General features: G+C 42.5%; 1 protein-coding gene and 1 non-coding gene across 8 annotated transcripts in view; both read left to right on the top strand.

Annotated features, from left to right (window-relative positions):
• Nucleotides 1–21,095, top strand: part of LOC129530427 (cAMP-dependent protein kinase catalytic subunit PRKX-like) — a 107,681-nt gene extending 86,586 nt beyond the window's left edge. For all 7 annotated transcript variants that reach the window (XM_055377249.2, XM_063703371.1, XM_055377248.2 and 4 more), the window contains 3 exons: nt 6,838–6,915; nt 11,244–11,410; nt 15,254–21,095. In XM_055377249.2, the coding sequence (XP_055233224.1) occupies nt 6,838–6,915; nt 11,244–11,387 (222 nt within the window). In that variant the 3' untranslated portion in view covers nt 11,388–11,410; nt 15,254–21,095. The remainder of the gene's footprint in view (nt 1–6,837; nt 6,916–11,243; nt 11,411–15,253) is intronic.
• LOC129530454 (U6 spliceosomal RNA) lies at nt 18,206–18,312 on the top strand. The gene has a single exon (XR_008675833.1). It is a non-coding gene; the product is annotated as a U6 spliceosomal RNA (small nuclear RNA).
• Nucleotides 21,096–21,555: the final 460 nt, after the last annotated feature.

The following is a 21,555-nucleotide window of genomic DNA, read 5'->3' on the forward strand; positions in this document are numbered from 1 at the left end:
AATTTATAAGTTATTACTCATTATTTTGTTTACTTATTTCATTTTGAAACAGCTTTACATAGAGTGAATTCACATGCCATGCAATTTACGCATCTTAAATGTGCAATTCATTGGCTTTTTGTATACACATAATTATGTAACAGCCACCCCCATGGTTAATCTTAGAACATTTTCATCAGCTCAAAAAAGAAACCCTGCACCCTTCAGCTATCACTGTGCTAATCTTTCATCCTCCCTTGCCCTAAATCAGTGGTCCTCAACCTTTTTGGCACCAGGGACTAGTTTCGTGGAAGACAGTTTTTCCACGGAGCATGCAGCCTAGATCCCTTACATGTGCAGTTGACAGTAGGGTGTGTGCACCTATGTGAATCTAATATGACTGATCTGACAGGAAGTGCAACTCAGGTGGTAATGGACATGATGGGGTGTGGCTGTAAATACAGATGATGCTTCACTCATTTACCTGCTGCTCACCTCCTGCTGTGTGGCCCATTTTCGTTCCTAACAGGCCATGGACTGCTACTGGTTTGTGGCCCTGGGGTTGGGGACCCCTACCCTAAGCAACCACTGATCTACTGACTTCTCTGTACGGTTCTATATTCTGGGTTCTGCTAAAAATGGAATTGTACAAAATATAACGTTTTGTGTCTGGCCTGTTTCACTGAGCATGATGTTTTCAAGTTTCATCCATGCTGTAGCCTGTGTCAGAGCTTCCTTCCGTTTCATGGCTGCATAGTATTCCATTTGTGTAGGTGGACCTCATTTTATTTATCCATTCCATCCATGGATGGATGCCTGGGCTGTTTCCACCTTTGGCTTTTATTAATAGTTCTGCCATGGACATGGGTGTATATATTTTTATGTATGTAAGCAATGATTTTAGAAGTTATACATCAGGTATGATTTCCACAAACTTTTTATATGGAGGCAAATACATAATTGACAAAGAGACCATTCCATAAATAGTATCATACTTTATATGCATGTTTTGGCATCCCTGGATTTGATAGAATTCATGGACGTTTTGTAGGCTGTTTCTAGCCCTGGACAACATTGGAGGGACTTATACATGGAGGGTCTTCCATATGCATCTTGACCCTGTAAATTCCATTTTGGAGAGACACAGTACACCAGGGTGTGAGGGTTGAACCACTTGGCTCTCTTGGGTTCGTGTTGCACCCTCTTTGTGGCTGGGGAGTCTCCAGTGACTGCCATAACAACTGACCACAAACAAGGGTCTTAAACAACAGGAATTTATGCTCTCCCAGTCCCAGTCCTGGAAGCCAGGACTCTGAGATCAGGTGTCTCAGACCTCCAGAGGCTCTAGGGGAGGATCCTTTCTGCCTCTCCCAGCTTCTGGGGGCTCCAAGCATCCCTGGGCTTGTGGACACATCGCTCTAGTCTCTGCCTCTGCCTCCATGTAGTCTTCTCCTCTATGCCTGTGTCTTCTGTTCTCTCTCTCAGAAGTACACCTGTCATTGGGTTTAGGGCCACCCTAATGCAGGATTATCTCATCTTAAGAGCCTTCCCTTAATTACATTTACAAAGACCCTATTTGCATGTAGGGTTCCATTCCCAGGTACTGGGAGTCAGGACATCGGCATATATTTTGGGGGCCACTGCCCAGTGTGTAATAATTGTTTCCACTCCTGCCAGAGGCTCTTGGGGGGATCTTTCCTGCGTCTCCCAGCTCCTGGGGGCTCCAGGCATCCCTGGGCTTATGGCCGCATCACTGCAGTCTCTGCGTCTGTGTCCACGTGGCCTTCTCCTCTATGTTTGTGTCTCCTCCTCTGTCTCTTACGAGGACACGTGTCACTGGATTTAGGGCCCACCCTTCTCCAGGATGATGTCATCTCAAGAATCTTAATTTAGTTACATCTGCAAAGACCCTATTTCCAAATAAAGTGATATTCACAGGCACTGGGGGATAGGATGTGCACATATGTTTTTGAGGGACATTGTTTACCCTATAACAGTAGTCAAGCCTCTGTACATTATTTGCAGACAGCAACGGATACCTTCAGGTCTCCAAGGAGCCTATCCAGCCAGGTTGCACGGTGTGGACTCATCTGTGCCACGGCTCTTCATAAGATTGGACAAGTCCTGTTTTAATGCCACAGCCATTTAGAAAAGAGCTGGGTCTTTTGCTGGGACTGCAGGGAATCACAGATGACCCATATCTAGAATCTGCTGGGAGTGGTGTAGTGACCATCATAGGTACCCTCCAAGGGGAAAGAACAAGTTTCCTCATCAAAGGAATTGGGGAAAAGCTCACAAACTCTCAAGCTAGGTCTTAAAGTCTAGTTAAATCTTCCTGATATGGAGATAAACTGAAAAAGACTTAAGAAAACACTGACTTTATTTTATTTTATTTTTGTAAAAGTAACAAATAAAAATGGTTTTATTTATTATGTACAACATGAAGTTTTGAAATATGCACCCATTGAACAATGGGTCCATTGAGTTCATTAACATATGCATTACCTCACATAATTACCATTTATTTGTGGTGAGAAAACTTAAGATCTAATCTACCCTTTGAAAAAATTTGTTTTTAAGAGATGGGGTCTCAATGTGTTGCCCAGGCTGGTCTCAACTTCTGAGCTCAAGTGATCTGCCCGCCTCGGCCTCACAAAGTGGTAGGGTTACAGGCAAGAGCCACTGCACCCAGCAAGATCTACTCTTCCAGAGATTCTTGAGAATACATCATTAGTTATAGTCACCAAGCTGTGCAAGTGACGGACTGAACTTATTCCTCCTGTCTCACTCACCTTTCTCTCTTTTGACCAATAACTTCCCATCTTAGCCCCTTCCCAGCCCCTGGTATCCACCATTCTACTCTCTGCTTCTATGAATTCAACTTTTTTAGATTTCCCATGTAAGTGAGGTTAGACTGTATTTGTCTATCTGTGCCTGGCTTATTTCTCTCTCTCTTTTTTTGTGTGTGTGAGACAGTCGTGCTCTATTGCCCAGGCTGGAGTACAGTGGTGCCATCTCCGCTCACTGCAATCTCAAAAGATTCTCCTTCATCAGCCTCCCGAGTAGCTGGGACTGCACCACACCTGGCTAATTTTTGTATTTTTGGGTACAGATGGGGTTTCACCATGATGGCCAGGCTGGTCATGAACTCGTGACCTCAAGTGATCTATCTGTGTCAGCCTCCCAAAGTGTTGGGATTACAGGTGTGAGTTACCATGCCTGGACCTTATTTCTCTTAATATACTATCCTCCAGGTTGATGCATGTTTTGAAAATGACATTTCCCTCCTTTTACTTGCTGAATAGTACTCCATGGTATATATATCACACATTTTTTTAATCCACTGCCCTCTTGATGGGCATGTAGCTTGATTCTACGTCTTGGCTGTTTTGACCTGCTACAATGAGCGGAGGGTGCAAATTATATACTCATTTGTTTCTTCTTTGGGTGTATACCCAGTAGTGGGATTGCTGGAGCCTACATTCTATTTTTAGGTTCTCAAGGAAGAAACTGTCTGATTAAAATGGAGTTATGTTCGTGGGTAGCCCCTGGTCTATGGGTGCCCTGGAGAGGAACACTTACTCTTTTTCCTGCTGTGACCACCTCTCCACTGTCAGCTGCACCACCATCCTCAGCCTGGGTGTATCACTGCATTCTCAGGCAGTTCTCATAGCTGTCTGTGGCACTGCCCCCATGCCCCTGACTTTCCCCATCAATCCCTCCTCTTCCCTAGGAAGAAGGGTTTGTCATTCATAGCCTGGAGCCCCAGGGTCTTACCTTGGTGCTCAGAACCTTCCAGGTTCCTCTCATCCCACGCTTCTCGTCTGATGATTCCCTAGTCTTCCCCGTGAACCCTCATGCAGCCAGGATGGATGAGCCACCTGCTCCTGCACCTGTCACCATCGCACTTTGCTGTTCTTCTCTCTTTGCTTGGCACCTCTTCATTCGGGGATCTTTCCTCTTCTGGAACCACATCCATTCTGTTGAACTCCTTCATCCTCTGTGGACACTGCTGTGCCCTTCACGCTTGGAAAATCCCTAGCACGTGGGTTCCTTTTTTTCTTATTAGCTGGCCTTATACACACACACATGCATTGGCACACACATGCATTGGCACACACAGTTTATATAATATAAAATATATAAAGATTTATATACAAATTTATTTATATAATATAAAGGGTATCTATATACACACATTGCATTTTTATATACTTCATATACAAACCAGCATACAAAAAGGTCAAAGGAATATAGATTTATCTGTACATTATATAAATAGATAATTGTGCATTATGTAGATTTATCTATAATTTATATATTTATATATTGATATTTATATATCTGTAAATATATAGTGTACGTACTTAGAAATATGTAAATATATTTATATTTAGAAATATAAATAATATATAATATAATACATATATAAGTATAAATATATAGATATATAATATAGGTATATATATATAGAGTGTGATGCTGGGTGCGGTGGCTCACACCTGTAATCCCAGGACTTCAGGAGGCCAAGGCAGGAGGATTGCTTGATCCCAGGAGTTCCAGACCAGTGCGGGCAACAACAGTGAAGCCCCATCTCTACACAGTATACAAAAATTAGCCAGGCATGGTGGTGCATGCCTGTAACCCAGCTACTTGGAAGGCTGAGGCACGAGAATTGCTTGAACTCGGTAGGCGTAGGTTGCAGTGAGACAAGATGGCACCACTGCACTCCAGCCTGGATGACAGAGTGAAACTGCATCTTAAAAAAAAAGAAAAAGTAGAGTATAGTAAATAGATAAATCAGGGAAACAGTCATTTATTATCATTACCAACTATTAGGTGCTGCAGATAATGTATGTGTTAGACTGTTATATGGCTGGCAGTGCAACAGGAGGGATGCTCTATCCTGTGGTTACAACGGCCATGACGTCACTAGGGGATAGGAGTTTTTAAGATCATTATAATCTTATGGGAGCACCACTGTGTATGACATTCATTGTTGACTGAAGTGTCATTTTGAGGCTCATGACTGTAGACACACACATACACACAATTTTTTTTTTTTTTTTAGACAAGGTTTTGCTCTGTCTCCCAGGCTGGAGTGCAGTTGTGTAATCACAGCTCATTGCAACCTTGACCTCCTAGACTCAAGTGATCCTCCCACCTCAGCCTCCCAAATAGCTGGGAGTACATGCATGCACCACCATGCCTGGCTAATTTTTAATATTTTTTTTGTAAAGACCAGGTTTCACTTTGTTGCCCAGGTTAGTCTCAAAGTCCTGGGCTCAAGCATTCCTCCTGCCTCGGCCTCCCAAGATGCTGGCATATAAATGTGAGCCACTGCTCCCACCCGCCACACACTTTATATCATACACACACACTAATCTGGATACTTATGTGTATGTAAAAGTATGTGTACATATAAATATATGTGTGTATAAATGTGTGTATGTCTATACGTACGTGTATATATATGTATGTGTATATATTGTGTGTATGTATATAAGTATGTGTATATATAAATATATGTATATATTAACGTGTATGCATATAAGTATGTGTATATATAAATGTATGTTTGTATATTAACGTGTGTATGCATATAAGTATTTGTATATATAAATATGTGTATATATTAATGTGTGTATGCGTATAAGTATGTGTATATATAAATATATGTGTATATATTAACATGTGTATGTATATAAGTATGTGTATATATAAATATATGTGTGTATATATAAATATATGTGTTTATTTATTACTATGTATGCATGTGAGTATACCCAGACACACACATCCTTTAGTATCCAAATTAGAATTTTATCTGATGGATAAAATTTATTTTATTTTATTCTCTTATTTTATTCACAGCAGTCTTACTTACTCTTATTCACAACATTGCTGAAGGTAAAACTCAACAGTATTATTTGTTGCTTGACTTAGCTAAAGATCAAAAATACCTGTTTTGCAATAAGAAAAGAAAAAGTTGTCAAAACAACTGGATGGGAAAACAATAGAAAAAATTCACATTACTGTTTCCTTTTGAAGATATGGTCGTGGACGTAGTCCTCTTTAAGGATAAGAAATTTAAAACTACAGAAATGCTAACTGATAGACGTGTTAAATTCAGACGTACTGGCTTCTGTTTCATGGAATCTACGTTTATTTCTTCTGCTGTCCCACATTTAATTGATAACAACATCACTACAAGTATAAAAAAGGGAAGCAGAGTGAGGTTTACGGATGAGCACTTGGGAGGGATTTCAGAGGTCGTGATGGCCACAGTGTGAGCCAGCCGATGCCTGGTGCTACCCTTGAGCGTGGAGCAGGCCGACTTGAACGCACGTTGTTAATTGCCAGGCCATGCAATGTCGTTCCTAAGGTCTCTTAGACTGGACATCCTCGGTTTGAGTTCCCAGTCTTGTTATTTATTTGCTGGGTCCTACGGAGCAAATTAACATCATTCAGTGAACCCTAGTTTGTATGTCTGTAAAGTACTGAGTAAGTTTGCCAAGATGAAAACAGGAGACACACTGAGAAGTTACTGGCTGTCCAATTTTATGTCGAGAGATGGAATCGTATTTACCTTTTTCATCTTTGGTCCGGAATGCAAATGCTTGCACAGGTGCAGAATGACTGGATTTGTTTCTGCGACAAAAAAGGGCGAACAAAACACTAACAGCTTTGCTTGCAGGTTTTCCTAGCAGCTCACCCTCCAGGCACAATTCTCCAAAATGCAGCAAACTTGTTCCCTTTGTTTCAATACTAAAATAATGTAGAGATTCTTTGGGGTATTTTTCTTTCCTGCCCTGTCAAAATTCTGTACACTGATGACACGTGTTGTTTCTTTTGAAGAACGGGGCGAATGATGTGAAACGCCATCGGTGGTTCCGCTCCATGGACTGGGAAGCTGTTCCGCAGAGAAAACTGAAGGTACAACATATATCAGTGGGTGACTCAGTATGCCCGAGCTCTCCCATCAACAGGGACTGCCTCTGAATCCTGGGACTTCTTTATTGATGGCTGAGATGTAATTAATTTATGTAACACAACTCTTTGTCTAAAACCGTTCATAAGCTAAGTTCCCCACTCTATGAGTGTCTTAGTGCTGACTAGCTCCCACAAAGGGGTGAGTACATGTAATGTTTGTCTTTCCGTGTCTGGCTTATTTCACTTAACATATGGATCTCAGTTCCATCCATGTTGCTGCAAATAACAAGATTTCATTATTTTTTTTTTTATAGCCGAGTAGTATTCTACCATGTCTGTATACCACATTTTTTCTTTCTTGTTTTTTTGTTTTTTTTTTTTTTTTTTTAACAGTTGGGTTCTCACTATGTTGCCCAGGCTGATCAGAACTCCTGGTCTCAGGTGATTCTCCCACCTCGGCCTCCCAAAGTGCAGGGATGACAGGCAGGAGCCACCACACCCAGTCATTTATCATATGTTCTTTGTCCATTCATCCATGGATGGACACTCGTCCCAGATTTTGAAGCAGATTTTAGAAGACCTGGCCCGATTCCTGACTAGCTCTGTGACTAGTGAACCCCACTCCTTCCTCTAGTGGAAAGTGGTAAGCAGGATTACAGAGATAAGCGAGTGTCTAGCACCATGGTAATTGTTCAGTGATGGTGGTGTTACATGGAGAATATTCTCTGGAACATTTCTGGCCAAACTGCACATCTGGCTTTTTGTCTGGGTGCAGTGGCTCACTCCTATAATTGCAGCACTTTTAGAGGCCAGTTTGGGCAGATCGTTCGAACTCAGGAGTTTAAGACTGGCCTGAGCAATATGGTGAAATCCCGTCTCTACAAAAAATAACAAAAATTAGCCAGGCTTGGTGGCATATGCTTGTCTTCCCAACTTTTTGGGAGGCTGAGGCATGAGAATTGCTTGATTCCAGGAGGTGGAGGTTGCAGTGAACTGAGATTGTGCCACTGCCCTGCAACCTGGGTGACAGAGCTGGATCCCATTTCAAAAAAAAAAAAAAACCCTGCAATCCCAGCACTTTGGGAGGCCTCGGTGGGCAGATCACGAGGTCAAGAGATCGAGACCATCCTGGCCAACATGGTGAAACCCTGTCTTTACTAAAAATACAAAAATTAACTGGGCGTGGTGGTGCATGCTGGTAGTCCCAGCTACTTCAGAGGCTGAGGAAGGAGAATTGCTTGAACCTGGCATGCGGAGATTGCAGTGAGCTGAAATCATGCCACTGCACTCCAGCCTGGTGACAGAGCGAAACTCCATCTCAAAAAAAAAAAAAAAAAAAAATCTGGCATTTTTATCAATATGTAATACTTGTCCATTTTATAAATGAGTAGACTGCCTCAGAGAAGTTAAGCAATGTGTTGAAGGTTACATAGCTGCTAAGCAGTGTAACTATCACATGTACATATTTATGGGTGTACATGTTATATTTCAACACACGCATAGAATGTATTGGCCAGGCATACTGGTTTATGCCTGTAATCCCAGAACTTTTGGAGGCTAAGGCCGGTGGATCATGAGGTCAGGAGTTCAAGACCAGCTGGGCCACGATGGTGAAACCCCATGTCTACTAAAAATACAAAAGTTAGCTGGGCATGGTGGCACGTGCCTGTAATCCCAACTACTCTGGAGGCTGAGGCAGAGAATTCCTTGAATGCAGGCAGTAGAAGTTGCAGCGAGCCGAGATCGCACCACTGCACTCCAGCCTGGGCGACAGAGTGAGACTCCATCTAAAAAACAAGAGGAAAAAAAAAAAAGAAAAAAAAATGTGTAATGATCAACTAAGGGTAATCAGGGTATCCATCAGCTCAAACATTATCATTTTTATGGGTTGGGAATATTGCAAATCTTCTAGCTATTCTGAAATATACAATATATTGTTGTTAACTCTGGCCACCCAACTATGCTGTCAAACAATAGAACTTACTCCTTTTATCTATCGGAATGTTTGTACCCTTTAGCCAATAGTTCTTCATCTCCCCTTCATCCCCCACCTACACACCCTTCCCACTCTCTGGTAATCATCATGCTACTGTCAAGCTTCATGAGATCAACATTTTTAGTTTCCACATGTGAGTGGGAATGTGCTTGTATTTCTCATTCTGCATCTGGCTTAGTTTATTTATGATTTATTTATTTTTGTTTTCTGGAACAGCATCTTGCTCTGTTGCCCAGGCTGGAGTGCAGTGGCACGATCTTGCTCACAGCAGCCTCCACCTCCTGGCTTCAAGCAATTCTCATGCCTTATCCTCTTGAGTAGCTGGGATTACAGATGCCCAGCTAATTTTTGTATTTTTACTAGAGACGGGGTTTCACCATGTTGGCCAGGCTGGTCTCAATCTCCTAACCTCAAGTGATCCACCAGCCTCTGTCTCCCAAAGTGATGGGATTACAGGCATGAGCTGCCACACCCAGCCTGGCTTAGTTTACTTAACATAATGATCCCCCATTCCATTCATGGTGCTGTAAATGACAGGATTTCATTCCATTTTACGGCTGAATAGTTTTTCATTGTGTATATGGACCACATTTTCTTTATCCATTCATCCATTGGTGGACACTTAGGTTGATTCCATATCTTGGCTTTTGTGAACACTGAATTGCATATGTTACTGATGGGAGTGTTCAGTGGTAGTGTTTTCACCTTTGCACTTCAGAGTCAAAAGAATGGAGAATGCTTAGAAGTGCTAATTACCTGTCCTTAGCTCAGACCAGAGTCTGGGGCTGGAGCCTGGGATGATACACTTCTTTTTTTTTTTTTTGAAATGGAGTCTCACTTTGTTGCTCAGGCTGGAGTGCAGTGGAGCGATCTCAACTCACTGCAACCCCCCATCTCCTGGGTTCAAGCAATTCTTCTGCCTTAGCCTCCCAAGTAGCTGGGATTACAGGTGTGCATCACCACACCCAGCTAATTTTTTTTGTAGTTGTAGAAGAGACGGGGTTTCACTATGTTGGACAGGCTGGTCTCTAACTCATGACCTCAAATAATCCACTCTCCGTGGCCTCCCAAAGTATTGGGATTACAAGCGTGAGCCACCGGGCCTGGGCTGATGCACATCATTTTGTTCACAAAGTTTTACCTTTTCAGATACTTTATTGTATTAAATTGCATTAAAAAAACAGTTTGAATACATTTTATCTATCCACGTTGGTCAAAACCCAAGTCAATATTAAAACAGATATATTGCCAAGTCTCCCTCTTACCCCCTCCAAGCCACCTGTAGGTAATCATCTTTTATTAAATTTTTCTGTGTCTCCTTCTAGAGTTTCTTTGTGCTAATAAAAACCCACATGGATACATGCATTCTTATTTTTGCCACTCATTTATACAAATCTAGAATAGCGTAGTATGTACATGATTATAGTCTTGCTTTTTGCACTTGACTGTATAATTTGGACCTGTCTACATACCTGGCTAGCTTCCTTTTTTTTTTTTTTTTTTTAGACAAAGTCTCACTCCGTTGCCCAGGCTGGAGTTCAGTGGTGCGATCTCGGCTCACTGCAACCTCCACCTCACAGGTTGAAGCGATTCTCCTGCCTCAGCCTCCCGAGTAGCTAGGATTACAGGCACCCACCTCTATGACCGGCTGATTTTTGTATTCTCGGTAGAGACAGGGTTTCGAGATGTTGGCCGGGCTGGACTTGAACTCCTGACCTCAGGTGATCCGCCCACCTTGGCCTCCCATAGTGCTGGGATTACAGGCATGAGCCCCTGCACCCAGCCAGCTTCCTCATTTTAAAAATACTGCATTGTATTCCATCACATGACTGTACCATAGCTTACTTAATACTATATATGTATATATTTTGAGACAGGATCTCACTCTGTCTTTCAGGCTGGAATGCAGTGGTGCAATCATAGCTCACTTGGAGTATCGACCTCCTGAGCTCAAGCAGTCCTCCCACCTCAGCCTACTGAGTAGTTGAGACTGCAGGCACACAGCACCACACCCAGCTAATTGTTTGTATTTTTTGTAGAGACAGGGGACTCCCTGTGTTCCCCAGGCTGGTCTCAAACTTCTGAGGCTCAAGCAACCCTCCCGCCTCACCTTCTTAAAGTGTTGGGATTACAGGTGTGAGTCCCCACACGCAGCCTCATTCACAATATTTTAATTCAAAGATTGCCGCGTTCATAAACGAAGGGAAGACAGCTTTAGTGTTTTGCAAATCATTTTCATTTTTAGGTACAGTGACAGAAATAAAGGGGTGTATGCAGCATCCAAGTGTCCCGTTCCTTTCTAACCATGCCTTTGTGCTTCGGCCATGTCTCACAGCCTCCCATCGTGCCCAAGATAGCTGGCGACGGCGACACTTCCAACTTCGAAACTTACCCTGAGAATGACTGGGACACAGCCGCGCCCGTGCCGCAGAGGGATTTAGAAATCTTCAAGAATTTAGAAATCTTCAAGAATTTCTGAGGACAGGGGCTCACATCTGGAAGGTATATCTTTATATTTAGTAATTACCAAAAAATGAGACTGGCTGGACCCCACATCCAGGTGAGGCTGCGTTTACTGAGTGGGGCTTAACGTCATGCACACAGAGGTCAGCAGTGAAGCAGAGCAAAGGGGATTGATTGCAAGGGTCAGCGAAATAAACACAGCCATGCCTGTGACTCCAGGTCAGCATGTGACCATCAGAGGCATCAGCATGACAGTCCAGAATCCATGTTCTGCGTCAGAACCTGCACGTCTAAATAAGACCGCTAGGTGGTTTGTGTGTGCCTGAACATTTGAGAAGCCCAGCTCCTCTGGTCCCTGTTCCAGAAACCCTGAGTGACAGGCGAGCTTCCTTAGAATAATTAACAAGTATTTTCAAAAGTCTCTTTAGGTCTCCTTTGGTTAAAAAATAATAAGAAGAAATATACTCTCATAGGAAATTTGCTAAGCTTAATTGAAGATGACTGGAAAAGGATTTTGAATCTATTACTTCTTTGAGCCTTTGAAGGTCTATTATTTTTTAAATAATAATAATATTTTTTAAGAATCCCTCATGAAATTTGCTAAGCTTTAATTTAAGATGACTGAAAAAGGGTTTTGACTGTGTTATTTCCTTGAGCCTTTGAAAATCTATTATTAGTTTTTAAATATGGATTAAAAAGGGCTTTCACTTACTCCTTAATTCTAAATTGCTTGTATGTCTTTAACTAGGTCTTTCTTCCTGTAACATATAAGCAAGAAAAATACCAGTGAAGCAAAATATTGTCAGTGATGTGTGTGTTCATTGACATAGCTTGTTTTTCCCATTTTGATTTCCATTCCCGTAATTTTCCTGTAGTCTTCCCAGTTATGTGAAGTGGAAAGCCAATTGGCTAACCAACAGCATTCGAAACAGACACCAAATGTCACAATTGCTGACTGGGGAGAGGAACCAACCTGCTGAAAGACATGGTGAATGAGAGCCCTCCATCCTGGGCAGGTGTTTACATGGATATACCAAGAGGAAAACTGGATACAAATTAAAATAATAGACAACAAAATGATAGAGGAATAGGTGGCTATGACCTCGAGAAGATAACCTGTCTCCATGGCATGGCTTCACCTCTCAGTGTGTGATGAACGCTTTTACAGTGGTGACTGGTTTGTATTAACATGAGAGCGTGTAACTTTACCAACTTCATAAATGCTCATGAAATCCAGTTGCAGGTTTTAAAAATCATAAGATGTTCCTGAATGTGTTTATTTCTTTTTGTTTCTCTGCTCTACTCTGGGGCTTACATTTTAGCTGACTCGCCCATAACATCTTACAAATTGTGTCTCTCCAGGAAATCTTTAAAATGATGTAAAGACTGGTTTGCTTTAGTATGAAGGACCCCTAGTTGATAAAGCATATACTTCCTCTAATAGAGACCCCTTCAAGTATAAAATTTACTTAAAGAACAAAAAAGCTTCTACTTGATGGATTTTTGTCTCATAATTAGTGAATAGTTTCATCACATACTGTCCACAGCTGCCCCTACTGTCCCTGAAAAAGATTTCACACATAGGTCTAGCCTTTCTCAGTCTGGTATGTATTCTTGAGAAAGCATGTGTAAGTATTATTTTTGCTAAGTGGAATTATTTTTATTTATTTGTTTATTTTTTTTGAGACAGAGTCTCACTCTGTTGCTAGGCTGGAGGGCAATGGCATGATCCCGGCTCACTGCAACTTCCGCCTCCTGGGTTTAAGTGATTCTCCTGCTTCAGCCTTCCTAGTAGCTGGGACTACAGGTGCATGCGACAACACCCAGCCAATTTTTGTATTTTTAATAGAGATGTGGTTTTACCATGTTGGTCAGGCTGGTCTTGATCCCTTTACCTCATGATGTGCCCACCTTGGCCTCCCAAAGTGCTGGGATTACAGGCGCGAGCCACTGTGCCCGGCTGGAATCATTTTTAATATAGTTTGGCTAGTGGTCAGGGCTCTGTTTAATGAATTTTATTTTATTTATTTATTTATTTATTTTGAGACAAAGTCACGCTCTGTTGCCCAGGCTGGAGTGCAGTGGCACTATCTTGGCTCACTGCAACCTCTGCCTCCTGGGTTCAAGTAATTCTCCTGCCTCAGCCTCCTGAGTAGCTGACTTTACAGGTGCCTGCCACCACACTAGGCTAAGTTTTTGTATTTTTAGTAGAGGTTTCACCATGTTGGCCCGGCTGGTGTCAAACTACTGAGCTCAGGTAATCCACCCGCCTTGGCCTCCAAAAGTGCTGGGATTACGGGTGTGATCCACTGCTCCCAGCCCATATGCAGTATTTTAATCTATCTCAGTAATTTTATCAAAAGTAATTTGTACACCAAACACATCTCTGGCATTTTCAGTGAAGAGAGATTAGGTTCAGGAATTTTATGCAGGAAGATATTTCTTCATGAAGCCAAATCTTCTCCTGTAAATAAGACACCAGTTCAGATGAATCACTGCACTTGAAGGCAGCTTAGAAACTATGCTGTAGGCCGGGCGTGGTGGCTTACACCTGTAATTCCAGCACTTTGGGAAGCCGAGGTGGGTGGATCACGAGGTCAGGAGATTGAGACCTCCCTGGCCAACATGGTGAAACCCCATCTCTACTAAAATACAAAAAATTAGCTGGGCATTATGGCACATGCCTGTAGTCTTAGTTACTCGGGAGGCTGAGGCAGGACAATCTCTGGAACCCAGGAGGCAGAGGTTGCAGTGAGCTGAGATCATGTCACTGCACTCCAGACTGGCGACAGAGTGAGACTCCTCAAAAAACAAAACAAAAAAAAACACACTATGCTTTAGCCGTTCATCTTTGTTTGAATCACCCTGCATGACTTTCTGAATGTGGAGGAGGAATTTAGGAGAACTGACTCATTATGTCTTTTATTTTACTTTGTAATAAAATATTTTCTGTCTTGCTGTAAGGTTCTCTGAGGAAGCATATTGAATTAGGGATCCCATTTTTCTTGTGTAGTTCATCTATCGGTGGATAAATTTATCTATTTATAGATAAGCATGTGATAGGACATTCTGTAGACTGGGTGTGGTGGCTCCTACCTGTAATACTGGCAGTTTGGGAGGCCAAGGTGGGAGGCTCATTTGAGGTCAGGAGTTTGAGATCAAGCCTGGGCAACATAGTGAGACCCCATCTCTACAAAAATTAAAAAAGCCAGGTGTGGTGATACATACCGGTTGTCCCAGCTATTCTAGAGGCTGAGGTGGGAGGCTCGCTTGGGCCAGGAAAGTTGAGGCTGCAGTGAGCTGTGATTGTGCCTGTACTCTGGCCTGGGTAGCAGAGTTAGACTTTATCTCAAAAATGAAAACAGGGCTGGCACAGTGGCTCACACCTGTAATCCCAGCTCTTTGGGAGGCCGAGGTGGGCACATTATCTGAGGTCAGGAGTTGGAGCTGAGCCTGGCCAATATGGTGAAACCCTATCTCTACAAAAAATACAAAAATTAGCCAGGCGTGGTGGCAGGCACCTGTAACCCCAGCTACTCAGGAGGCTGAGGTAGCAGAATCACTTGAAGTTGGAGGCGGAGGTTGCAGTGAGCTGAGATTGCACCACTGTACTCCAGCCTGGGTAACAAGAGCAAGACTCCGTCTCAAACAAACCAACCAAAAAAACCCCTTACCTTTAAAACATTCTTCATTTCCTTTTTATTGGCCTCTCCTTTTAGAATTCAGGCTTATGGATCCTTGCAAAAAGAATGACAAAGGGAGGTTTTCTTTGTTATCACTTAGGGAAGGGAAACCTTTGTATTATCATTGACATGATGATGATTACAAAATTCATCCAGTTACTGAGCAACTCACAGAATCTTTTGTCCTATTTCATGCTAGAAACAGGAAGATTGGAATCTGCCTGGAACAAAGAACTGCACCGAAGCAGACCAGAAGCAAAATGTCTTCTTCACGGCCTGAGGACATTTCCAGTTTTCTCTGTACCTGTGTGTATAGAAATAGATCAGAGCACAGTTGAAATTCATGGAACTGGCATTATTTAAGCAACCAGAATTCCACACTGTAGGAAGGTTTTGAAAATTGTTTGGTTGTAGATTTTATCTTATCTTTTGGTGTTGTCTTGGTTTTTCTCATAGACTTTATAAGTTTGAACTGGACTTATTTGATTATAACCACAAATTGTGTGTGTGTGTGTGTATAGAAGTCATTATGGCAGATGCACAAAAATTGCGCAGTGATGTAATATACATACTTCACAGAGCCTATTATTTTTATTTTTCAATTCAGTTTCTCAAATTATCTTCCCTTCTCTTGGGGACAACATCTGAAGGGTATGTTGCATGCATTTTTAAAAAAATCATCTCATATGCATTGTATAGTTTGGGGGAAGAAGATATCTGGGGGCTGGGGGTGTCTACATTCAGTATCTTTAGTGCTTCCTACCTAGTAACTTGAGACTTTAAAAGAAGAAACATGGAGAAGATGTGGGAGCGAATTTACTGCAGGAATCCACAATGACTTTGAAGTTGTTGGAGCAGCGCACTGTATTCAGAAAACCTGTGTCACATTCAAAAATTTCATCTAGGCTAGGTGCAGTGGCTTGTTCCTGTAGTTCCAGCACTCTGGGAACCTGGGTTGGGAGGATTGCTTAAGGCCAGGAGTTTGAGATCAGCCTGGGCAACATAGTGAAACCCTGTCTCTATGGAATTTACACAAATTATAAAAATTAGTCGGGTGTCATTGTGCATACCTGTAGTCCCAGCTATTCAGGAGCTGTGGTAGGAGGATGGCTTGAGCTCAAGACGTTGAGGCTGCAGTGAGCCCTGATTGTGCCAGTGCCCTCCAGCCTGGACGACAGAGCAAGACCCTGTATTAAAAAAAAAAATTCATCCTGCACAGGGAAATGGCTACCTATTAAAGTCACAGTTGAAATTTTTTGAAAAAATACACCTCCCACAGTTCACAAATAAGGTTCAGCTCATCTATAAAGCTGACCTTCATGCAGAGATTTTATTTCACCTTTAGTTTTGGGAAAAGCGAGAAACAGATGATCTATAGGATGTGAGTGGGTGGCAGAGTCAAAAGGAACCTCACCTGTTCCTAATTTCTCCTTTTAAATATTCATGTTGAGTGTGCCTAATACTCTCCTCAACAAGTCATGCTGTTTTATGCAGAATAATCCAGGCGTGAGAGTGTTCTCTTGGGAAATGACTGGGGAGACACCCGAAAGGAGCAACCTCCAGATGTTCTTCCCTGGGTGTTGATGTCATGACAGCCATACAGTGACTTTGTTCTGAAACATCTCTTGCTAAATGTGGGTCATGCTAGACACAGCATAAACTGAGGGTGTCGGTTCTGGCTTTGTACATAACTCATTTTCTTCCTTGCTTTTTCTCTGGACCATCCTGGCTTGAAACTTGGCTATAGACATCTGAACAGGGTGCACCTTTTCTCTTTACTGTGACTCACCTCAAATATGGCATTGCTCAAATCTGCTGTGTATGAGGTCACAGGGCCTAGCTGTGGCAGGGGTGAGTGTATTGAAGAAGTAGGTTTTGGAGCCTTCCAGGAATGCCTCGTTGACAACAGGGGTACACTCACACAGACCTCCAAGACTTTCTTCTCCACCTCTTCTTTTTCTCATGCCCTGCCTTCATCTGTCTCCTTCTGCACCCAGAGTAGGGGTGGAGTGTACCCTTGCCATGTGTTAGTGAAAATGTGTGCAGTGAGAAGCCAGTTGGGTCCCCCTGGCTCCTAATCTCTTCTCAAAACTCAGTAGCTCAGGTTCTCTGGAGCCATCCGGTGCATTCCTTGCTATTGGAGCTGTTTTTCCAATCTGGGAAGAGATTTCTCCCTCTAGCACTTGCTACCTCTCTTCTGCACACACATCACACATCAGTACTGTGGAGAGTTTCTCTTAGGAAAAGCCATACATTTTTTAAAATGTGGCAAAATGTCAAGGGAAATGTAATCAGATTTGGCCAGAGTTCGCCTACAGATAAGAAGGCACTGGGCCAGGCTCACACCTGTAATCCTAAGTAACACTTTGGGAGGCTGAGGCGAGAGGATTGCTTGAGCCCAGGAGTTCAAGACCAGTCTGGGAAACACCTCATCTCTACAAAATACGAAAAAGTTAACTGGGCATGGTGGAGCATGCCTGTAGTCTCAGCTACTCAGGAGGCTGAGATGAGAGGATCACTTGAGCCTGAGGAGGTCCAGGCCACAGTGATCTGAGATCACACCATTGCCCTCCAGCCTGGGTGACAGAGTGAGACCCTGTTCCAAAAAAAAAAAAAAAAAAAAAAACCCAAGAAACCTCAATGGCTTTTTGCTTTTGAAGGTGGTATGAAGAGAACATCCACTTTAAGGCTTTAAAAGACAGTGAAGCTGGTTGTAGTGGCTCACTCTTATAATCCTAGGATTTGGGGAAGCTGAAGCAGAAAGATTGCTTGAGCCTGGGAGTTCGAGACTGGCCTGGGCAGCATAGCGAGACCCCATCTCTATAAAAAAAAAGATGTTAAAACACAGTGAAATTGCAGAAATGGAACATAGCCACCCTTTTTCATCAGTGACCTTTTCTTCATGTGGAGGTCAACTCAGTAGGTGAGAATAATTAGTAGGTTCAGCAGAATAAACTCTTTACAATTAATAACTCAGTGGAAAATGATGTTCAGATGGTGAAATGTGGAAATGTTTTAGACAACTGTATTTTCAGCCTGTGCTTCTCACTCACCATCCTGTTGGGATTAACAGTTGAGCGCCATCGCTGTCTAAACATTTAGCGTGCAGTTTCCCATCAGTTTTACCGTGAATGTGGAAAGGTGAAACTGGTGCTGACTTCGGCAGCAGGTATACTAAAATTGGAATGACACAGAGGAGATTAGCATGGCCCCCTGCGCGAGGAAGATCCGCAGATTCATGCAGCATTCCATATGTTTTAAAGAAAAGGTTACACTGTGCACCGACATGTGGAACTAGAAGGAAAAGCATGAAGTCTCATGTTTGCTGACTATAAAAATAAATCATAGTAATAATATTATTGAACATTCTACTTTAAAAATTATTAATAAAACCATAAATGAAACACTTGAGCACACTTTAAAAAGTACATAGACCCATGAGTCCATATGTGTAATTTTATGTTGTCTGTTTTATTATCCAGGATTTCATTCTGAGATTAGAATTAGCATCAGGAAAGCCTGAAATGCCTTAATTGTGAACTGATATGCAGGAAAATGAAATATGTAAGCACATTGGTGACCTTGTTCTTTATGGACATTGTAATTAGCCTCCAGCCATACAGAACAAATGAGAAATTAGAAGCGATTCCAAGAACGTGTGATGGTGTGAAACCCACTTTCGACTGTCACACACATTTCAGCATTTGAAGACACACAGGCTACCTGGTAACTGCCCATGGCAGGGTCATAGTTTAAATGGCCCAATGTCATGTAGAGGTTAATTTAATCAAAATGAGCTAAAACATGGAACAATCACTGAATAATTTAAAAAGAGTTTACCTGGCAGAGTGTGTCATGCCTGCAATCCCAGCACTTTGGGAGGCCAAGGCAGGCAGATCACCTGAGGTCAGGAGTTTGAGACCAGCCTGGCCAACATGATGAAACCCTCGTCTCTATTAAAAACACAAAAATTAGCCAGATGTGGTGGCACACGCCTGTAATCCCAGTTAGTCGGGAGGCTGAGGCAGGAGAATATGGAACTCAGGAGGCGGAGGCTGCAGTCAACCAAGATTGCGCCACTGCACTCCAGCCAGGGCGAAGGAGTGAGACTCCATCTCAAAAAATAAAAATAAAAAAATAAAAGTAGTTGACCCAGGTGGGCATTCCAAAATGTTCGCATAGATGATCGTGAAACAATCACTGTGCAAAATGTGGAGGAAAATTCTTAATGATAATCATAAAATTTGTAACAGAAAAACATTACAAATTTACTTTGCTCCATGTAATTTTATGAATTGGCAGTATTTTCTTAAATTGGGATACAGTAAAAGAATATCTTTAGGAAATGGAAATGTTAAAACAAGAAGTAACAAGAGGTTGTTTTTCTGAAGGGAAATGCCACCGGCCTGCTTTCATAGGCATTGATAAAGCCAGGAAGGAAATAAAGTCACAACCGAATAGTATACACTGTCACTACTGAATTCTTCTAATTCCTTCGCAACAGAAGTCTAAATCCTGCTTAGCCTAAACATATCTATAGCCAGCGATGGGCAAATTATATTTGCTGTTAGCATGATGGAATAAGAAACAGAAACCCCCGAGCAGTGGGGTAAGATTGCACGCTTCATCCCCTCAAAATGCTGTTCAGCCCCACTCGCTCTCCATGCCCATCAAACAACTGCACAATCACTTGTTACTGAATTTCTCATTCAGCGTTTTGTTTCTTTCTGTCCATACTTAAAGACCAAATCATTTGTTTGCTTTGAAGAAAAAGCAAAAACAAGAACAAAAACATCAAATCATTTGAAATCACTATCCATTAAAAAAAATCACCAGTGGAACTAAAGAGTTGAGTGGCTTGGGACGTGTTCGCCATTTCTGTGTTTGACCTACATGGCCTCTAGTTCTTTGGACCATTGTAACTGTGAAACTACGGCTTAATACTGTTAAAGACCCCAAGGCTCCACTCTGTAGCCAGCTGCACCTCAGGCTGCACAAATACCCCACCAGAATGTCACAGTCATTCATTGCTCCAGCTACTGAGTGAACAGGGTGCAAGACAGCACTGGCTTGGGTTTTATTTTTGCAGCCAGTTAACTTTGCATCAGGTCTACACAGTCCTTGCAGCCTTTGATTTCTCCAGTTGTAGAGATTTGAAATGGGGTGCCTGGGTTCCTCTCATGTTTCCTTCAATCTACCTAGCATGCATTTTACACACATTGGAGGAGTCGTATGCACTGTTTTTCTGTTGCTGATGGAGGCAAGCAGGCCTTCTAATTAGTCTAACTGAAACGGATGGGATTCACTTAACAAAAGCAAGAAGAAAAGCACACGAACAGGTGTCAATGCGTTTGGATAGTTTCTTTGCAGGGTGTGTGTGTGTGTGTGTGTGTGTGTGTGTGTCTTGGTGAAGGTGAGGGGCTGTATTTTCACCAAGCCTTTTCATAATCAAGTTTGCTTTGCAAACCTTATGGCCTTGCACCCCGCAGAACAGTCCTTCCTAATAGCAGGGATACTCTGTCATGGTTTTCTGTAAATTATCGTGTGTTGGGAAGTTCTGTTCAGGCTTAGTTTGATCTTCCATGGTGGAGACTTCTATTCTGTATGTAAAAGGCATTACAATTGTGTTTTAGCAGATGAGATTTGAAGCCTTTCCACAGTCCTTGTGCTCTGAGATGGCTGTTGAGCTCTGCTCAACTGTCGTAGCTGAATTCTTTCTTTGCGCTGAACACTGGGCAGCCTCACCATGTTGCCAACGTGCTTCTGGGGCCCCTGTGACTGCCGCCGGATGCCGCACACACAGGCAGAGTGCCTTGGCAGGTTTGTGCACCCCTTGGAGAGCCAGAACTGGGAACCCCGCGGAGTGACCCCACCTTCTCATGGGGGGTCAGGGAGGGGAGTGCCTATTTTTAATGTTGTTTGTTGCACAATTGAAATCACTGTGATTTGTACATATGCCCTAGGAAAATTTTACCGCTGTCTAATTTATGTAATAATACCGATGATTCTAGGTTTATTTAATAAAACTTTGTATCTTTTCAGAAGTCTGAGTTTTGTCGCTTCTGTCTCCAAACAAGCTGTGACTTTTCTCCTTTGGTCTAATCCAGGGATGGGCAATTATCTGTAGGGGCCACATGGCAGATATTCCGCATTGCAGGGTACACAGTCTCTGCTGCACAGGGTGCAAAAAAAGCTGCTATTTTAGGCACGGAGGTGCATGCCTATAAGTGCACTGCTTTGGGAGGCCAAGGCAGAAGGATTGCTTAAGCCCAGGCATTTGAGACCAGCCTGGGCAGTGTAGTCCCATTGAGTGACTTGGGATCCACCTTGAGCGATGACTCCTTCAGAGTTCACAGAAGAGGTAGGAGGATGTACCAAATTAACCGTTTGCCTATATCTTGATCCTATACTTTATTTCCTTACTCTTCACCTGATTTGGCTATTCCCTAACATTTTCTGTCCCTTTATCTTCACTGAAGTTTAGCTTAGTTTTCTGCCTTT

Source organism: Gorilla gorilla, chromosome Y (assembly GCF_029281585.2).
Source record: "Gorilla gorilla gorilla isolate KB3781 chromosome Y, NHGRI_mGorGor1-v2.1_pri, whole genome shotgun sequence".
Classification (NCBI taxonomy): Eukaryota; Metazoa; Chordata; class Mammalia; order Primates; family Hominidae; genus Gorilla; species Gorilla gorilla.